Consider the following 19720-nt stretch of genomic DNA (forward strand, 5'->3'; position numbering starts at 1 on the left):
TCTTTATTCACCCAACTTTCTTCCTTTCATGTCTTTTGAGCTTTTTGACGAAGACCAGTTCATCACATTAGTTTTGCACATTTCATTTCTGACTCTGGCGGGCTCTCAGTATGAAATCAAAAAGAGCTTATGAAGTGTACGAGAGAAATGTCAGGATAAATTTGAGTTTTTGAAAGGGAAAAAAAAAAAAAAAATGGAGCTGCATAAATGTCACAAGGAAGCTGGCGCCGGTGCAAAATGATGTGATGAGAGTGTATTTGGCTGGAGTGTGTCACCGACGACGCAGCTGCGGCCTCGGGACGGAAGTGAACGCCTTGTCAGACGCGTGGCGCTCGGGCATCCGTCACTTTTATTATACACGGCTTTGAGTGATCTTTAAAGGTCATCGAATGTGAAATGTGCATCGTGAAAGTCAAGTGGATCTAGTGCAGCGCTCCGTCTTCTTCTTCCAAATAAACTTCTTATAAAACTTTGTCATCAGGCGCAAAAAAACGATTTGCCCATTTCACTCCCTGCTCGGAATGATTTCCAGATGCTCTCTTGAAGGGGAAATATCAGTGTAGAATGGACTTTAGTCGGCCGAAGTTTGCAGTCGGAATCGCTAACGGACTAGATTAGAGCCGAAATGGTAAAGACGAGATCGGTCTAACTAAAAAAAAAGGTTTTTAATTATTTATTTTTTTCCCGTACAAAAATTGTTATACGGTGTACACAATTTGAAATGATAAAAAAAACATATAAAATACGGGGAAAACGGTATGTCATTATAAAATAGCTACAGAGGCATGGGCAAGTCGCTTCTTCGTTGACAATCACGCTATGTTGTTTGAAGTTCAGTATAAAAACAACACCGCAGTCTGATTAATAATGTGTTTGTAGAGTTTGAATTAGGGAGCAAAATCCTTCAGTTTTTAGCCCTCTCTGTGTGAGCTGTGACGAGTTAGGGTTACCTTAGTAACTGTGATGTCATTTTCAGTCGACAGCAAGTGGCAGTACAAGGCAAAATGGCTGCCCCCTGAGATGGATCAAAATGGGTGGATTTTGCTGCTTAATTAATATTCCACAAAGCTACTATTAATCACAAACCTAATTTTAATCAGAATGACATGTTTATGGCACACAGAACGTATTATTGTCAAGTTCAATTTTGACTTTACTTCCACTTTATATAAGCTAGTTAATTTGAATAATAAAATAAATTCTCATGTTTTAATTGTATTATTTACAATGCATGCAATAATATATTAACTATATTCAATACAGAGCAAAATCTATATTTAAATTATTTGAGTATCATTTAATAAAGCAAATATAAAATAAAAATCCCTTTACTATTTTATCATTTACAATCAACAAAGTAGCCAATTACTTCATATAATAAATGTAAAAAAGTTAAATATATATTCCAAATATTTTGTGAAATATTACTAATTATAAATAAATGTACCAAGTATCTAATGAGATAAGTAAATAATTTAATATGAATGATAAATACAATTTAATTTCTCAACATTAGGGAGGGAAAATTACAAAAATGCACCAAATATTACAGAACTTTTGATGAGAGTGCTCCGCAGGCCATATTAAAGTACGACACGGATCGTACGTGGCCATACTTTGCCCACACCTGGTGTCAAGTGTGCAATTCTTGATCCTTGGAGTATTTTGCCAAACGGATGTAATTCAGCCACCTGGGAACTGTTGTAATTTTAAAAATCCTGTGTCTCCCTTGAAAACACGAGACAGAGGAAGTTTCCGGCGACGGGTCGGTGCTGCGAAATATCATTACTAAATGACGGCTGACGCTGTAGCCGAGTTCATGCTCTCGAACAAAAGCCACAATGCATCAGCGCTCGACTCCATATCAAAGCCATCGGCGTCTTCCCGGAAAACAAACCGTCTGCTTGACAAAGACAAAAACTGGCAGCACCGGGAGTCAAAGGGAAAAAAAAAAAAAAAAAAAAATTCCCTCAAAATTCATGTTGTTTTGGGCTTGGCTCGTGGGTGACTTGCCAGTCGATGATGGATGTTGCTCAGTTGTCCAAAGGGGACGTAGTGGCTGCATGTGGAGCAGCTGTAAAGACGGACCGGCGTCCTTGAATGAGGACACCTTTTGGAAAAATGCAAGGCTGTGCACTTGTTTCAATGACGGATGGCTCAGTCCCGGCGGGCTCTTAAATGCATGTTTTCTAATTGAATTGTTCATTACTCACCTTTTCTGCTCTCTTTAATCGCATTAAGTGTTTCAGGCTCCCTACGATCGAATATACGTCTACATTTTGCTTCAAAATCGTGTGGATGATGCTTTGGCCTCTTAACCAATGCTGCGTCGACCCCTTGAGTGACACCATGAATGTTGTCATGCATTATTTTCTAATTGATTAGCTCTTCATTCAAATTCTGTTTCCGTCTTTCCTTCTACTACTCTATACGTGATATTTTCTTAAGCTTCTGAATCCAGTTTATGCATTGTAATAAGGGTGACAGTATTCCTACGTGAATGGTACAAAATGGTACACATATGGAGGACCAGCCAGGACACCTCCTATGTTGTGTTATCACCTTTAATGCATGTGTTACAATTGATTTGTTCTGTATGAAGATCTTGAAATCATTTCAAGTGTTTCAGCCTCACTTCCTTTCTGTAAATAAAGCCTCAATATGTGATAATTGTACATCAGAGGGCCAGCTTTTAATTAGTGTTAATGGTACCTTGGCTTGTAATCAGGATAATGGTCTGGATCACCTACTTCAGTGAGACTAATATTGGTGGACCAGCCATGACACCTACATCTTGAATACATGCATTCAATTACCCATCCATCCATTATCTGATCTGCTTATCCTCACAAGGCTCGCGGGCGTGCTGGAGCCTATCCCAGCTGAACTTCGGGCAGTAGGCGGGGGGGACACCCTGAACCAGTTCAGCCAATCGCAGGTATTCAATTATTGTTGTTATTATTTTTAAATTTTGTGCTCAGGAAGCCTTTCGGCCTTCCCAATATAAAGCCAGAATATATGATATTTCACTTTAGAAATGATCGTCTCCGTCATTCCCATATGCCAACCCTGGATCATCTACTTTAGTGGTATGCAATAATCGGTAGACCAGTTAGCCGTTAGCCCTAGCATGCATGTGTTCTACTTGTTCGCTAGGAAAGCATTGCCAGGTTGCATCACTTTGAGTGTTTCAGCCTTCCTTGTATTCTGGAATTAAAGCAACATCAGGTACAAATGTGACCTTAAAGGAATAACTTCAAAACGCTGCTTTACGTACCTTGTTGGACAAAAGCTCCGTAGACGATCCAGATGGCACTCTGCAGCGAGGTGGAGGGCGAGGGCTGCGGGTGGCCGCCCGCGTTGTTCTGGCAACGGACGGCCTGGATGCGCCTGAGCAGAAAGATCATGACGCCCACCACCGGGATGGCGGCGGCGATGCAGGCCCACACGGCAAGGTCGAACGGCGCCAGCAGGGAGAAGATGTTGATTTTTTCTTCCGACTTGCGCATCAGGATGCCCACCGAGTAGTCCAGGTAGCGCTTGCTGAAGTCCACCACGCGCTCGCGCTCCGGGGTGATGGTGATGGCCGACACAGCCAGGTCCGCCCTCTGCTCAACAACATTCACAACGTTACTACAACGACAAGCAACAATAATACGACTGGTACCTCTACTCTACTACTATGTGTGTGTATATTCCTAACAAAGTTACAATTCCAAAGACCAATGTGTTTTCAAGGTAAATTAACGACAGTATAAAATTATATAAATAATAGATACCCTAAAGAACAAGAAAAAAAAAAAAAATTGTACAAGTATAAATGCGTAAATATCCATCCATCCTTAATACAAGTATAATTATTACATATTTACTGCTTTGTGATTTTGGTGATCCAAATCATTTGTGGTCTATTTTCTCCCCCCCCCCAAAAAGTATTTAGGGATAATAATTTGTTATCATGAATAACGTATTGACTGCATTTGAATATATTAAATATGCAGAAGAAAACGAAGAGATGGACTAAAATATCTTTTGAATTGCCAATGCTCCATTTCTGGCGTTACATATAAAACAAATATTTGCCTTTTTTTTTTTTTTTTTTTTAGATTCTGTAAAATGACTATTTGGACATTCAAGTGACACGGCTTGTGTATGGGAATATGATTCATGTCTAATTCATAGAGTCTGGACCTGCCTTTTCTGGCAAACGATTTTTGTATTCAGCCGGCCTCTGCCGGCAGTCTGCAGTGTGATCAACTCAGTGAGAGCCAACCGGTGGTCTTAATTAGGTCAGGACTGTTATGAAGTAGAAATGCTTCATGCAGCCTTCTTCGTCGAGGCAAAAATAAAAGATTGAACTCATGAGAAAAAAAAACAACATTACAGCGACTTGTTTTGCATCGGTGGGATGGAGAAAATAACCTGTAACTCCATTACGGCTCCAGCTAAATGACAATTACGATTCACAGTCATGTTCTCAAACCTTTGTCCTTGTACTTCCCATTACGAATCCGACCGCACTGATTTGCAGATAAAAGCTTTCGGTCTGTGTGGTGCTTTTCTGTTTTTGCTTCCATTACGTCAAACTGCATGATGTCTTTTTCAAAAACAAGAAAATGTGGACTCGCTGCCAGACAAATGGTTTGGATCTAAATCTGGACATTGGTTACCCTTAACGCAAAACGCGCACTGACCTTGCCGATGAGTTCTCCAATCATTCCGTTCCAGGAGCCATTAGGGAGCGCCGAGCCGTATTTGGCGTCTCCCACTTGGTAGATGTCGTACTTAAAGCCCAGGATCTTGGCCAGGGCGTCCAGGACATCGATGGAGAAGCCCTTGTACCGCTTGGGCTGACCCAGAATGTTCTCTGCCACCATCACGAAAGGCTCTTCCTGTGAACAGGATTTTCCCCAGTTCCATTATTTTTCAAAATCGTTCCGTCCGACTTCTTTAACTTCTTGGTCCCTTTAAGAAATCTGTGCTCACCACTTTTCATTTGTATTTATCTGAGGGGCCTGAAAGTCAATTACACTTTACAAATGTAGGCAAAGCCGAGTGAGTAGACACACACACACACACACACACACACACACACACACACACACACACACACACGGACCAAAAAGTTCATTAGTGCTGCTTTAATCATTCATCGCGATGCTCAGCAAACTGCCCAACGGAGACGAGGACACGTTCAGTCATCAGAAGAAATTTGAAGAGTCTCTCCGGCAGCCCGGGTTGATAAAACCGTCTCGTCTGCTACTGTTGACCTGTAACACGCGCTGCCATGGCAACGGTGGCGGTTCATCAATGTGGAAATGGACCTTTTTTTAAAAAAAATTTGCCACAGCCCGTTGTCCGTCTTTATGAAGTGTCAGGGAGGAATTAAAGGTGGAGCAAAAGAGAGTGGATTGGCCGGGTCCTATGGCGTGATAAAGTAGACGGCGCTGAGCTGAACCTATGCGAATAAATACACTGCAAAGGAAGCCATGCATGAAGAAGAAGAGGAAGCGCAAGCGAGTGGGAGGAGGAGGGAGGAAAGTTGGCGGAGGGCAAACTGACTTTGAAGGGTTTGGAAGGGCCCGAATTCGTGTGGGAGAAGATCTTTCAAAGCCCTCTCAGGCGACAAGCGGCCGAGCTTTGTCACGCCGTCGACACGCTCCCAGCGGGTTTGCCCTTTGTTTGTTGGCTATTCCCCTGCCGCAAAGCTTTCCTGCACCCGCTAGGACACGCGGTCCGTTCCTATGACCTCGCTCAACTCAGGTGAGAACGCGCCGACTCCTAAGAAAGTCAAACTAGAAATTCGTTCATTATGGCTGCCCATTCGCAATCTTTTTGGTGCTCCCGCGTTGTTCACAACACTCTAATGGCAGTTATTATTTTTAAAAAAATATATTTTTGCCCTACTCCAAGACTGGTAAAAACCAAGTCAAATACATGAAAATAAAATAAATGACAAATAAAACAGAGCACTTTTACTTCTGTATTATTTGAAGCTAAAACCTCAAACATCATTCGAGAGCAAAAACTGAGCCAAGAGTTGACGGTGGCAACGTTTCAAATCAGGTGCGCCGAATGTTTTAAAGGAAATTCGACTTACCAACAACGTGACAATCTTGAGCGTCACCCCCTGCATCCCGCTCTCGATCCGACTTTCCTTCAAGCTTCCGTTCAGACCCCGGATGGAGTCCCATGATGCCAACTGTAAGGCAAAAAGATGATGGACAGATGCAGTTAGAGAGCAATGAGACGTGGCCATTACATGTAGTGTAAAGTTACCGATACCGTGGGCCGGCTCCACAGAGATGCTGAACAAAAATGTATTTGTTCAGAGAATTATTTTATTTTATCTTGCAAATTAGGTGCATCTGCATGCTACTATGTACACACCAAAGCGCTCGTCTGGGTTTCGGAGATCCAAAAGGCCAAAAGGTGAGAGTCTGTTATTTGTGGCGACAATGTAGGCAATGACCAGACGTGTGTCACATTTATGTTTGATTTATGTTATGTTTTTATGTATTTATTTAATTTTTTAATTCAAATTCATCCCATGGGTGTTTTGCTGTGCTCTTCCACACAAACACACCCAAGCAGGCAACCATACAAAACGTCTGGCAGAATTGATTTCAGGGAGAACAAAATTGGTTTAACAAAAGATATGAAATAAGCAAGCTGGAACAAATGTCATCACCCCGGCTAAGAATTTATGATTCCGCTCTACAACGGCGGTATCTCACAAGACATATGGTTGCCAAGGCGACAGGCGTCAGCCATTAGCATGCTGTTAGGACTCTCCAGCAAGACAACGCGGCCACGTTTTGCTGCACTTTGGAAGCAATCTGCTGCGTGCTTAGTGATCAGAGATGAAAGTGGTGGCGGTGAGGAATACCGTATGATGATTACAGGAAACAACAGGTGATTGTAACGGCACATAACAAGGCTTTATGGGAATTACGTGAAAATGTGTTCGCCTTCCACCTCGTCAACTTTGTGAGCTCCGTCCCCACTTGCGGCGGAGATGTCGTTTAAATTGTTAATCAGCGCTTCCAGCTGGTCGGGTAGCCTCCAGGATGTGACACGTCATTTTTCAGGTGTCTTTCCCAGTCGAGCTGACAGGACAAGAACGACGGCCCGCGGCCAAACAACACTCGTCACCTCTCTCGCGAAAGCACTACTGCACAAATCCAACTTTCTTTTGGTTTCTTTTCAAGTCATTTGATAAAACAAAAAAGTCAAAACGTGGAGAATTAAACAACTACAGCACACGGTATACAACTATTTCGATTATTTTGGCTCCATTAGATTCCACTGAACCATAATTTATTATTTCTACCCTTTAGTATGTATTTCATCGGATAATATTTATATATATATGAATTATTTCTATATATACACACACACGCACACCTACACAAATGCACACAGAGTATATACACACACACACACATACGCACGCACACACCCACACACACACACATTCGAATTTAACTGAAATGGCTCATGATTCATGTAATCAGTGTCAAGGTTGAGTGGACATTAGCCTGAAGACTCGAAGTCCAACCAGGGAACAAAATGTGAGTAACATTTTTTTCCTCAGACTGAAGGTTGCATAAGTGGACCCCTGCACTTAACTTTGAACCTTGGCTTCATGAAACATTGACACCGCTTTGCTCTTACGCTCCATCGTACACAATATACGTTTGAAAACCTGCCAAAAACATCTGAACGCATGAGAGAGAGCAATTGACTCCAACGGGCTCTGCAAAACAGCTCTTTTCTGGTTTTGAAAACCGTTATTCCACATGCTGCGTTGACAGGAGTTGATCGCATCTTCTTTGAAAGCAAATTAGGAAAAGGCTTTAATGAATGTTTCTTCTTTTATCCACACATTCTTGCCAATGTTGTGTTTATGCTAGATATTGGTTATCAGTATGATCTGCTCCTTCAAAACGTTGCACATTTTAGCAAGAAAACCCCTGGCTAAAGTGTGCAATCATTCTTGAACCTTGGGGTAATTTGAAGAAAGCATGTCATGGCATTTCAAGACACCTTGGAACAGTTTGATATTACATATGATATGCACAAAATCTCTTCTTCAAAAGATTTCCTCTGTCAACTTAAAACTTTGATATAGAAAATGGGTCGCATTTTTCCAAGTTGTTGATACATGGAGGCGTACTGCGCAAATCTCATAGGACTTGAAAGCAACAATACAGCGTCCAGCTTTCACCACGCAAGTCTGCTTCGGATTGATCTTTTGGAAAAAAATAAAATAAAATGCTGCTCCATAGGATCAAAGTCGTATAGAGAGCTACACCGCAGCAAAAAGGGACGATATTGACATATTGAAATTCTGTGATATGCCTTTTTAAAAAGTCAAAGTAATGATGGCTATTTGGCTAATGGCTACCAAGCTCGATCTTTAATGAGGCCACGGAAATGCCAATGGTCGTTTTAAACCGCGGTAGGCGGAGACGGATTTTTCTTTTGTTGTTTTGAGACAGCCGCTTCACAAGCGCTTCAATTACACGACGGAGACGGCCAAAGACGGTTGTCATTGAACCCACTTAAACAGCGTAATTTCGATGGTGCAAAAATAGCTGAAGCTAGTTTCGGATTTTTGTTTTGGACTAGTTCAGCCAGTCCGATGCATGGTCTTTACTCAGGATCTGTCAATATCATTAAAACAACAACAAAATAATCGTTTTCATAGAGATAGAGAGTTTCAACGTCTTTTTTATTGACAAATCAATGTGATAGCAGCATTAACATAAAAAAAACAAAAACATTTTGGCCTCTTGAGGTACTGATAAAAACGTCTCTGCAGTAGTTGTCCTCCGATTATACATTTACCTTAAACCCTGCGCTGCTATAGAATAACATTCCGTTTTCTTTATTCCAAAGACAATTACAAGCTCTACTAATGCGACACTTTAGTTTACTCCTACATTTGAAAAGGGGCAACTGTATGTGTAGGTTCATTCTCCTTTGGCTTCTCAGCCCCCTGCGGAAGAAACTGGAACGAAGCTATCGCTCAATACCAGACGCACGAAGCAATATAAGATGACCATTCAAACGAGTCCAGTCTTATCTCTCCCGATAGGCTAACACATGAACTGTGGGTCCGACTGTCACCGTAGCGTCTCGAGTTATAACTCAATATTGCACAATGATGAGTCAAAGCAGACGAGTTGAGAATATTCAGGCTGGAGTGACTCCTATTAATATTCTGCCCTGGCGAAAAGGGGAACATCTAAACTGGAGATGATCTGTGTTATCTCCATTTCCACACGCTGTCACGTCCGCAGATGAAAGAACACAGCTTCGGCATTAAGATCGATGACGCATGTAAAGTCAGCAACTTGCGGGTCCGTGGGTGTGCGAGAAAGACAATTTAATTAAAACTACGGAGCCAGCATTAAAAGTTAAAGTTCAGCTGCCACTACTCTTCTCAGACATCACAGTGCCGAAAGGCTCAGCTTGCCAACGTCACGTGACCAAATCTAGAAAAACAAAGGAGCCGCGACGGTCGTTACCTGAGCCAGTCGATGGCAAGTGGCAATACCGTGATTTAGACTAGCGGGGGGCGCATAGAACATATTACAGTGAAGATTTTTGACTTTAACTATAAAAATATATCTCCTAGGTAGCTTCATACAACACTTCACATTGTGAGTGAGAATGGTTATTTGTCTTAATGTGTCTGAACCCCGCCTCTCGCCCAAAGTCAGCTGGCTGGGCTCCAGCTCACCGTAAAGAGGACAATCGCAAGGGGAAATGGATGGCTGCATGTCAAGCAACACAAACAAGCTTCAACTTGACTTGGTGATGTTTGGCCGGAAAGAAAACGTCTGTCCACTTGGCTGGGGACGCAGGTTGAGCCAAAAACAATCGCCAAATAAGCGCTGTTATACAGTGGCGGAGGACAAAAATGGCAGTCCAATTTGGCGAGATGACGGCGAGGACCGTTGGGCCTCATTTTGGGCTCCAGTTAGCAGCGCTTGGGCCAGTACTGGCAAACATGACAGAATTATTGCTCTGATTAAGCAGACGCTGCTGTGTTTTCTTCACGCCAGGCAAGAGGACCAAAGACAAAGCCTCTTGGCAGGTCCAACCGTATTCCAAATGACTCATTTTGAACCTTTTACGTTCAATCATCAGAAGATATATACAGTAGTTGTGCTCACTAGTTAACATACTGTATTGTGAAATATTGACAATTCTTTGAAAATTTGACCAATGATGCCAACGTCCACATTGTTCAAAGTTGTTCCAGTACATAATTGACGTGCATCTGCTCCTATCTAAAACCACATCATGGTTTTTCTTGGTTTCGCTGTCCCGTTACCACAAGAGTCATTTGGTAAATCATTTATTTTGGAAGAATGTTAATATATTTAGAGAGTTGAGACTATTTACAATATTCAAAGTTTTGTCGTCATGTGTTAATTTTTAAGACTTTTGAACGATTGATTCAAGACATTCTAATGCTAATGAAGGCCTTGTTTTAAGATTCTTGGATTCAATGATCTGTGGGAACCCTGTAAGAAAAATATCATCAATTTCTACATTTCCAAAGAGGTCAACTTGACCTTTGACATAACAGGAGGGTTAAGGAATCACCTCTTTTGTAACAAGGAGGCGTTCATGTTTCCATGGCTGTGGTAAAGCCTACCTCACTTTTAACACCAGTGGTTTGTTTGTTTCTTAGTAACAATGTCCATGGGTCAATATGACCCGCTCTACGTTTAATCATCCGAAAATATAATAATCCTTTTCTGACTCGTTTTTTTTTTTTTTTTAATTTTGAATGCTACTGTTTTGTTCCGTTTCTTAGCAACAATTTTCATGGGTCAAACATGACAAAAGAGAAAGCAAAATAGCACAGTCCAAACTTTTTTAAGCAGTTCAAAAGTGTTCTGAGACTTTGGTGGCATATTTTTCCGGGCGTTACGAACAGAAAGCGGAGCACAATTAGGCACTAGGTGGAGCTTAGCGCTGTTTTAAACGGTACCGACACATTGTTGCTGACTACAGCCGGTCTTTTGAGGTCTGATAATGAACACATTTGTCATCTTGGCCACTCCTAAAAATGAGCTTATTTGGGCGAGGTTAACGCCGCGCCATTGCAAAGCCATGTTTCTCTCTAATGTCCCACTCAGCACAGACGGCTGTCATAGTTACTGACTGCGCCCGGGAGAAATCAATTCGGACTGATGCATGAAAGATGCTCGGCTAAGAGGAGCGATTACATCTCAACGAGCGGACTTTTCTCGGCGAAGAGCCCCGCGCGAACGGGAAGTCAATTGCAATATCTGCTTAGGAAGGAGCTGACACATCAATAAGCGCAAAGCGGGGCAAGCAAAACAACAAGAACGGCATCGATCACTCTGCAGCAGGAGACGAAGCGGCGAGCTGGTGGCGCAAACTCACAGTGGCCATCCAGGAAATAGTATTTCAGTCTTCATTAGAGTGTCTTAAGCAGAGAGACGCCTCATCTAAGAGCCATCAGGCTGGGAGGAAAATGGACTGGATGCAGATAAACGATGATGGAGAGGAGGAAAGCCGAGGCGAGGGAGGAGGAAGGTTACGGCGGCAGTGAGTTAGAGGCGAGGATGCAGAGGACGGCGCGTAATGGTGTGTCTCATCTCGACGACAGTAGCGAGATAGACGGAGCGTAGGCAAGACAGACTTTCTGAATATTTATATGAGCAGCCTAATAGAGAGCGTTTGAGCCTGGCAGACCGCGCCGTTGCGTATAGACACGGCCAGTAATCACATGTGGCATCCCATCGCTGTCTCTTTCTGCCTCTAATTGGAGATACAAGTGCGTGCATGTTTGTGTGTCTCCGCTCTGGACATCTGAGATCAAACTATGTGCGACTTTAAAAATGGCCCGACGTTCCTGTGTGATGCGTCCCCGCTTCATGACTCCTTAATGGCGGCGTTATGATGAATTGGCGTGGCGATTTCAGCTCCAGGCTGAGTGGTGATTAAATCTTCATTATGGCTTCTGGTCAGCATTACTCGGCATAGATTAAAACACACACACACACACACACACAGACAAAAAAAAAAAAGAAAAGTCAATTTCTCTTCATTCGGCGGGAAGCCCCTTGATGGAATTGGGACGTCGGCAGTGGCGGCGACAAACAAATTACTACTGAGAGTACGCAGACGATGGGCTTAATCTCTCTCAGCGGTGCTCCCAAACAAACCACGCTCAAGTTTGTCAAGTCAAGTTATTATATGCTCCCAAGACACTTCATTAGGGTTGTAAACTCTATTGACAGCCAATAGAAGCACCTTTATAAAATACATTTTTATTGCCTCTCAGATCATGTTATGCTTTCATTTTACAATAATTGGAAAAAACTAAACTGACTTCATACCTTCACAAAACTTCAACGAGGTCAAAAGAGAACACATTATCTATTTAATGCGTAGGCATAAAAAATGCTTTTTTTGTTGTTTGTTTTCACCTGTATTCACATTGCAAAATTTTCATCATTTTCCTAAATTGGCCAGCGACTACGGTACAAGAAAAAAAAGTGAGCATCCAAGAACCTAGCGGTGGTCCAAACTAGGATTGTATGGCCTTGGCGGAGGTCTTGATCGACCTGATACACAATCAATCAGTCAACCAACCCAAGCAATTAACCTAGCATCTAACCAACCACCCAAGCAATTAACAAGCAGCCAACAGACCAAATGACAAACCAAACCGATTAGCTAACTCAACAAACTAATTAGTCACACTACGAATCCAAATACCCAAAGAAACAAACAACGTGCAGTACCAACCACCTTATCTACATACCAACCGAGCACCCAATCCCACTCATCAGTCAACTCAACAAACCAGCGAGACAAACACCCAAACCCCCCCAAAAAATGGCCCATCAACCAACTAACCAGCCAATCCAACAAAACAGTCTACCACCCAACCAACTTAACCAACTGACCAATCAGTCAATTCAACAAAGTAGTCACCCAACCAACCCAAACACCCACACAATCTACCACCCAACCACCTATGCAACCAATTCCTCAAACAAACTAAACATCCACCCACCAAACCAACCAGTCAATCAACCAACCAATTTATCGCCTAAACCAATCAGCCAACACAACAAACGAATTCTCACCCTATCAAACAAACCATAAACACAACCAAACAAACCAACCCACCAACCAGTCAACCCAACAAACTAATCAGCTTGAGACCCAACCTACCCAACTAATTAATCAACAACCACGACGAAACCAACAAAAACAACAAACCAAGTGATCATCCAACCAATCAGTCAATCAAAGCAACCACTCAATTAGCCACCCCAAACAACTAAATGACCAGCAAATCAACTAACCAAGCAGTCACCACAACCAATCAGCCAAGCCACCAAACTAACCAGTCAACCACTCAAGCAAGTAACCTATCAGTCAAAAAAAAAAAAAAAAAATTACTCAGGCAATCTCAACAATCAGTCAGTCAATCAACAAATCCTAAATACCGGTAAGCCAACCCAACAAAAACAAGGAAAACCAGGACAGTTTGAGTTTACGTGACTTCAAAATACAACACAATGACACAATGGATAGTACAGGTATACGTTAAGGTCGTCTTTCAATTTATACCTTACAAGGTTGTCATGAGGCTTTCATGTCATCCATTGTGACCTTGGAGGAGATGTATCATTAATGCGCTCCTTTCTGATGCCTAATGAGCCACAACAGTACGTGTCATCTACTTTACAGTATCTGGCGGACGCCGCTCCATGAAAAATGGAGCTGGAGAGAGGAGCCAAAGGTGTTTTAATGGAGCAGCTATACTGCAGAGGTTGGTGGCGAGGTCTCGGGGAAAATGATCAATTGTTTCATTCACACAGTAAGAGGTCACATGGCGAGAATATTTTTATATATATATATATATATATATATATATAAAAAAAAAAAGCTGTTTTCATTAGCGGTTCCACACTGCCTGCTGTTCATCCACAAAAGGACAGCGGAGGGCCGATCCATGTGTTAAAACACAGACCCATACAGTGGAAATGCAAACGATGCTCATGCTTTGTGCAATAAGGACTAAAAGGGCGGCGAGATATGCTCTTATCTCCGACATACACTATAGAGACAAACGGAGTAATAAAGACCCACTAATGCAAAAATCTCACAGCTACTATACGTATAAGAGGGGGAAAAAAGCCATTATTTTCAATTAATGTTACCATAACTGGTCGAAACAGAGGCTGTGGGAAGAAACTGGATGCTGCTACCTCTGCTCTGCGCTGTACTGGCTTGCCTAAGTACCCGTGAAAGCATAATAACTTCATAGTTAGTCTCAGTACTGATCTACTAATGTACTATCACATTTAGGACTCTTTTTTTTTTTTTTTTTCAACCCAACATTCCAAGATTCTCTGTGTACTGCCCTTCAAACGGACTGCATGTTTGACGGTCCAAATGAGACAACGTCTAACAAACGCTGCTAAGACAAGCAATGGCCATTATTTCTCCCAACCACTGTGCTGTTGCACGTTACCGCAGCATGCCGTGAGACACGAGGGAAAATTAACCAGTTTCCCCAAATTGGTCTGAAAATGCCAATTTATTTCCGATTGATAACGTATCTTCATCTGTTCATCCGTCCATGCCAGTCACGTATACTGACAGACAGACTAATCAAATGCTTTTCCACTCAACTTGTGTATAAATCATATGCATTTGTTTTTTGGATGTGCCGTGAGATTTTTCTTTTGTATAATGAACCATTTTTAACCACATCTGACTGATTATTATTGCAAAGTCTAGTGGCTGAAGCCGCAATGAAACTATGAATGACATTGATTTCACCCCCCCTCACCCCAAATTCAAACTGTACTCCCCTTTAAAAGAGCTTGGTCTGGGGAATTTTGTCACTAAGTTGCATCATGCATAAATGTCATTAGAACTGTTTCGATGTAGAATGCAATTTTCAAATTTGCACCCTCCGCAAATGTCATTCTAGCTCCATTGCGCGACTTTACAAACGTCAATGACCATCATTTTATAATCAATAATAGATTCTGACCTGCCGACTCCATCTGTCACACACACACACACACACACACACACACACACACACACACACACACACACAGCTTTTGTGCGCACGACTTCATAGCATTGCCTACATTTGTGTGAAAGGGCATCCGCAGCGGTAAACGTCCGGAGGAAGAACCCCGCTAGGATGTCAACGGAAGGCAAGACAGATGAAACGTGCGGTAAACATGTCCGACTCACCCGTTTCATATCCTTCCCAAAGGTCTCGCTGTAGCTGGTTCCCAGAATCTCAAATTGCACGTGAGAATTGGAGCCCTCCGCCCGGAAGTCCATCAGTCCCGTCAGGCCGCTGATGCGTCCCTGCGGCCACAAGCGAGCGGGGGGGGGGGGGGGGGGGGGAAATGGGAGATGTCACAACAAAGGGGCCCCAGTAATGACGTTAATGCTTTATTCCCTTTCCAGTGTGCATTTATATTCCGTCAAAGGAAAACCGCCTGCAGCCAGAAACTTGACGGCCGTATCATGTTTGCCACCAGAGCTTCATGAAATGACATGATATCAATCATTGTAAATCATAGAATTATTATGGATAAACCGTGTCCGGTTGGTGAAGAATACTCTGGAAGGGACATTTTGCCGGTAACCTTTTGGGGCCATAAGCCATTAAAAAGTGTCTTTTTGTCTTTTTGGGTGGAGTTGTCCAGAAGTAGATAAATAATCAGAACAGAAAAACACAGCACTGCAGTATGCTGTTTTCGCTTCATGCCCTGTCTGGTCATCTCATGTCAGTCTGAAGATGAAACCAGCGTGATCGTCTGCAGCTGTCACAAATTCCATTATCAAGATTCAACAAGATGAAATGAAGTCGTCTGTTCCCAAACATGTTGCCTTATTTCACTACGGAGTGTGTTCGCGTTTGTGTGTACTGGAGTCCCAGAAGATCAACAAACTATTTCACAAGACGCCTTCAAACTAAAAATCTTGTGGCATATTCGAAACCTCTCTTCATGAAAACTTCGGAAGTACATTTAGTCCCCGCCCCCACATAACATTTTAAAGCAAAAAATAATATTGCTGAAAACCCAGTGCGCACACCTCGGTAGCGTCCAGCAAAATAAAGACAGGTACCTTTTGGATGGTGTCCAGCATGGACCATCCTCCGTTCCACGGCTTGGTGGACTTCCTCATGCAGTTGAGGCTGGCCATGCTGTGCCACTTCCTGTCCTCCAGTTTCCTGTAGAAGGCGTTGGCCAGCATCAGAACGCTGTCGTACAGGTAGAGGTTGGACACCTGTCGACAAAAGGGTTGGAGAAGGTAAGCATTTAAACTAAAATACTGCCGCAGGCAAGACCTGTACCTTTTCACGCATTGCTTCATGAGACTTTTTTTGTGGGTCTACATGAGGGGCGGAGCCAGTACGTGACTAATGGGCGGGCCTGGAAAAATCAGGGTGGGCCTGAATATTTCCCTCACTGAGCACAATCCTCCTGTCCCGACACGTCGTATATTCAAATAAAATGACAAAGTGAATAATATGAAGTTCAGATCTTCCTTAGACAAACACAATTATGCCATTCTTAGTATTCAATACAATAAAAAACACAATGAAACACAAATTCAAAAATAATTTCATGATAATTTACACAAACTTTTTTTTTTTTTTTTTTTTTCATGAATCTCACTGGGTTGGAAGTCTGTCAATCTGGGTGGGCCCCCACCCAGGCCCACCCATGGCTCCGCCCCTGGTCTACATGTGTCTACATTCGGGAGCATGATTTTTAAATAATACTGGGGGCTGTTGAATCGTTTTGGAGTATTTCGAATTCAATGGATAATTATCTGCATATCATTGAAGTTCTGTCTTTCAAATGGGAGAACATTTTTGTTTGATGTTTTGAGGTAATACTTTGAACTAACGTAAGTAGGACAACTGTAGCTGACAGCAGTGTGGTATTAGAAAAAAAAAATAGGGTTATTGCTCAAGCAAAACAATAATCAGTAACATTTTGGAGATGCTCCGTCCACACGAAATTATGAAAACTTTCCATTTGCTCATTTGTATAAGTGGGTCAAATTCCCAGGCAATCAGACAAAATATGACCAGTTTGTTTTTGAAAAGATCCCTGGAAATACCCCAAATGACTCAAAATAAGCTGCTTCAAAAAAAAAAAAAAAAAAAAAAAAAAAAATAGGTGGATTTTCGCACACGGGCTTCTGAGACTTTTTTGGAGAGTTTAATCATGATAGATTTGCCAACCAAATTTCGTTTCTAAGTGAAACTGGCTCGGGGGGGCTGATTTTAATTATTCTGTTGCCTTTGAGCAAACCAACTGCGCACCAGGGTGAACGTGCCTGCAATTGTGTACATTTTTTTTCCAGAGTGAGGAAGCCGCTTAAAAGGCGATTACTTCTGAACTCGTGTCTTTTAAATAGGAGAAAATGTTAGTTTGACGCTTGGAGGTAATAAGCACACATTTGGATGGATTGTATATCGCTTCATGCAGAAAAATCGGTCCTTTTTTTTGTTTCGTGGCGGCGGGTCAATAAGTTGCCGGCAGACACGCGTCCGTCTCCTGGCGCCCGTCAAAAGTGTGCATCGTCACACTCGCGCACTTCCAGGTGGCGTATTTTCATATTGATCATAGCCTGGCAGACAATTAAGCGTTTATGTCCTGTGACGGCAGCGAAGCGCCCCCCCCCCCCCCCCCCCCAACCGCCCCCCCCCCGCTTTGCCTTGAGGAGCGAGAGTAAGATGACTTATTAATAAATCCATTCTTGTGTTGTGGGGCTTTTTGCGTGCATGGCGGTGTGCATGCCGGACAAGCGTTAAATCACGACGGGGGCCGAGAGCGGGGAGCGGAACAAGAAATACAAGAAGTTGTCAAAACAGGCTTTATTTCTGCTCGGCTCGTCTTGCCTCTTCGATAACTGTCTCCGCAGTGCATCCTGTCAGGAATCATGTCCGCTGCCTGCGCTTCTGCCGCGGTGTGAGAGTGGATTTTGTGGCGCATCCCCCCCGGGGTCGAATCCCTGCACTGTGCGAGACGTGTGGAAGCAATACAAGCTGTCACTCGGGGCTTTAGGCACATGAAAGGTTGAAGAGTCTCAGGGGTAAGACATGGTCAAGTCAACTTCTCTTCCCTTAAGGTCATCCAATCATGGGCTGGTATAGCATAGTAAAAATGATAACACACCTACAGGAGGTGAGCATGGGAGAAAATATGGGGAAGCCCCCTCCTGCCCCACACACACACACACACACACTTTGCAGCTATAGTAATCTCCTCGCCTATTTGTGGTTGACTTTTTGTGAATTCACATTTATTTTTTGGAACCTACGCTCTATTATTGGCTATAAAACTTTGGCTAATTGTGAGACTGTGCTCCTTCAATAATACTGGAGGATAACATAAGATACTGACAAAGTCCTTTGTAAATAGGAATTGGTGTCAAGGAAGTATGTTCGAGTTACATTTCTGGATTGAGAGACAATCTTTGTGGTTTAGTTTCGTAGTTTATCCTGGGTTGTTAGTAGATGGCAGTTGATTCAAAATCAAATAATCAACAAGCTATTTATGTATTTTATTATTATTTTTTTTTACAACAACATACACCACAGATCTCTATGTCATCATATTAAAACAATACATCTTACTGTTTTAAAAGACATTAAATTGATATTTACCACAATTGACTTGCATGGCCCATTTGAAAAAAATAATTGCCCATGTCTGACTCGCACTATAGGACCCTGTGATCAGCTAGCTTGCTTAGCACAATCCTCTAGGGCAGCCGTCCGCTGTCTGCTCTTTTTTTGCACCGCTTTCACCTAAGGACATATTTTGACGGACTGCCAAAGCTGCGGCGCAGCAACATAGATAACCTTCTCGCCGGTGGCCCTACGCGTCTCACGGCAAATGTAGCTGTTAGCGAGGAGGCCAGGAGCTACTTTGAATTGGGATGGCCTGACCGCAGTCAAGCTGCACTATACTTAGTGAGCAAAAGTGTGGTGACAGAATTGAACTGGAGCGCAATCTTCAATTTCAAAGTCCTCAAGCGCACCAGCACACCACTTATGTGCTTCCCCGTTTATAGTTTCAAATATAGGCAATTCTAAACATTTACATCAATCAGTTGCGTTTTTCTGCTCAATCCCTTACCAATTACTCTTAACACACTCCACAACACGGGATGACCTTTAAGACATACCTGATAAACATGCTAAACGGATTGTCAGTTTGTGCGTACCCAATTTGAGCGGTCTAGTCGGACCCCCAATTGATTAATGAGTTGCTGTGCAACCAAATGGTTCACCTGAAGTGACTTGGTTTTCCATACGGGGAAAGTTTCCAAGTACATCTGATGTCGCTGTAATTGGGAGGTTGCAAGAAGACCCAAAGGAGGCAACGTTATCGCATTAGAGAGTCGATGTGCTTTTATTACACCGATTATTTCATTAGGCAAACCTAATATTCATTTCACTGATTTTATTATCCTCTCAATTCTTCTATGAATCGGAAGTTGTGCGATTCAATTAGAACAGAAAAAAAAGAAAAAGAAAAAGAAAAGCACCAAGATGGAAAGGCCACAGAAAAGTGAGGGAGGGTGCACGCAACCAATTTGAGAGTCAGCTTCTGATATTTACCTTGTATCGGTACTCCCCCATCCCTTATTA

At 42.6% G+C, this 19720-nt stretch overlaps 1 protein-coding gene across 4 annotated transcripts in view; it reads right to left on the bottom strand.

Moving 5' to 3' along the window:
* Nucleotides 1-19720, bottom strand: part of grid1a (glutamate receptor, ionotropic, delta 1a) — a 287874-nt gene that overhangs the window by 17496 nt on the left and 250658 nt on the right. For all 4 annotated transcript variants that reach the window (XM_086045122.1, XM_086045124.1, XM_086045125.1 and 1 more), the window contains 5 exons: nucleotides 16174-16335; nucleotides 15286-15405; nucleotides 6101-6202; nucleotides 4695-4892; nucleotides 3278-3608 (listed from right to left, as the gene is read on the bottom strand). In XM_086045122.1, the coding sequence (XP_085901248.1) occupies nucleotides 3278-3608; nucleotides 4695-4892; nucleotides 6101-6202; nucleotides 15286-15405; nucleotides 16174-16335 (913 nt within the window). The remainder of the gene's footprint in view (nucleotides 1-3277; nucleotides 3609-4694; nucleotides 4893-6100; nucleotides 6203-15285; nucleotides 15406-16173; nucleotides 16336-19720) is intronic.

Source organism: Filicampus tigris, chromosome 11, assembly GCF_054856515.1.
Source record: "Filicampus tigris isolate MCC_2025a chromosome 11, RoL_Ftig_1.0, whole genome shotgun sequence".
NCBI classification, from domain to species: domain Eukaryota; kingdom Metazoa; phylum Chordata; class Actinopteri; order Syngnathiformes; family Syngnathidae; genus Filicampus; species Filicampus tigris.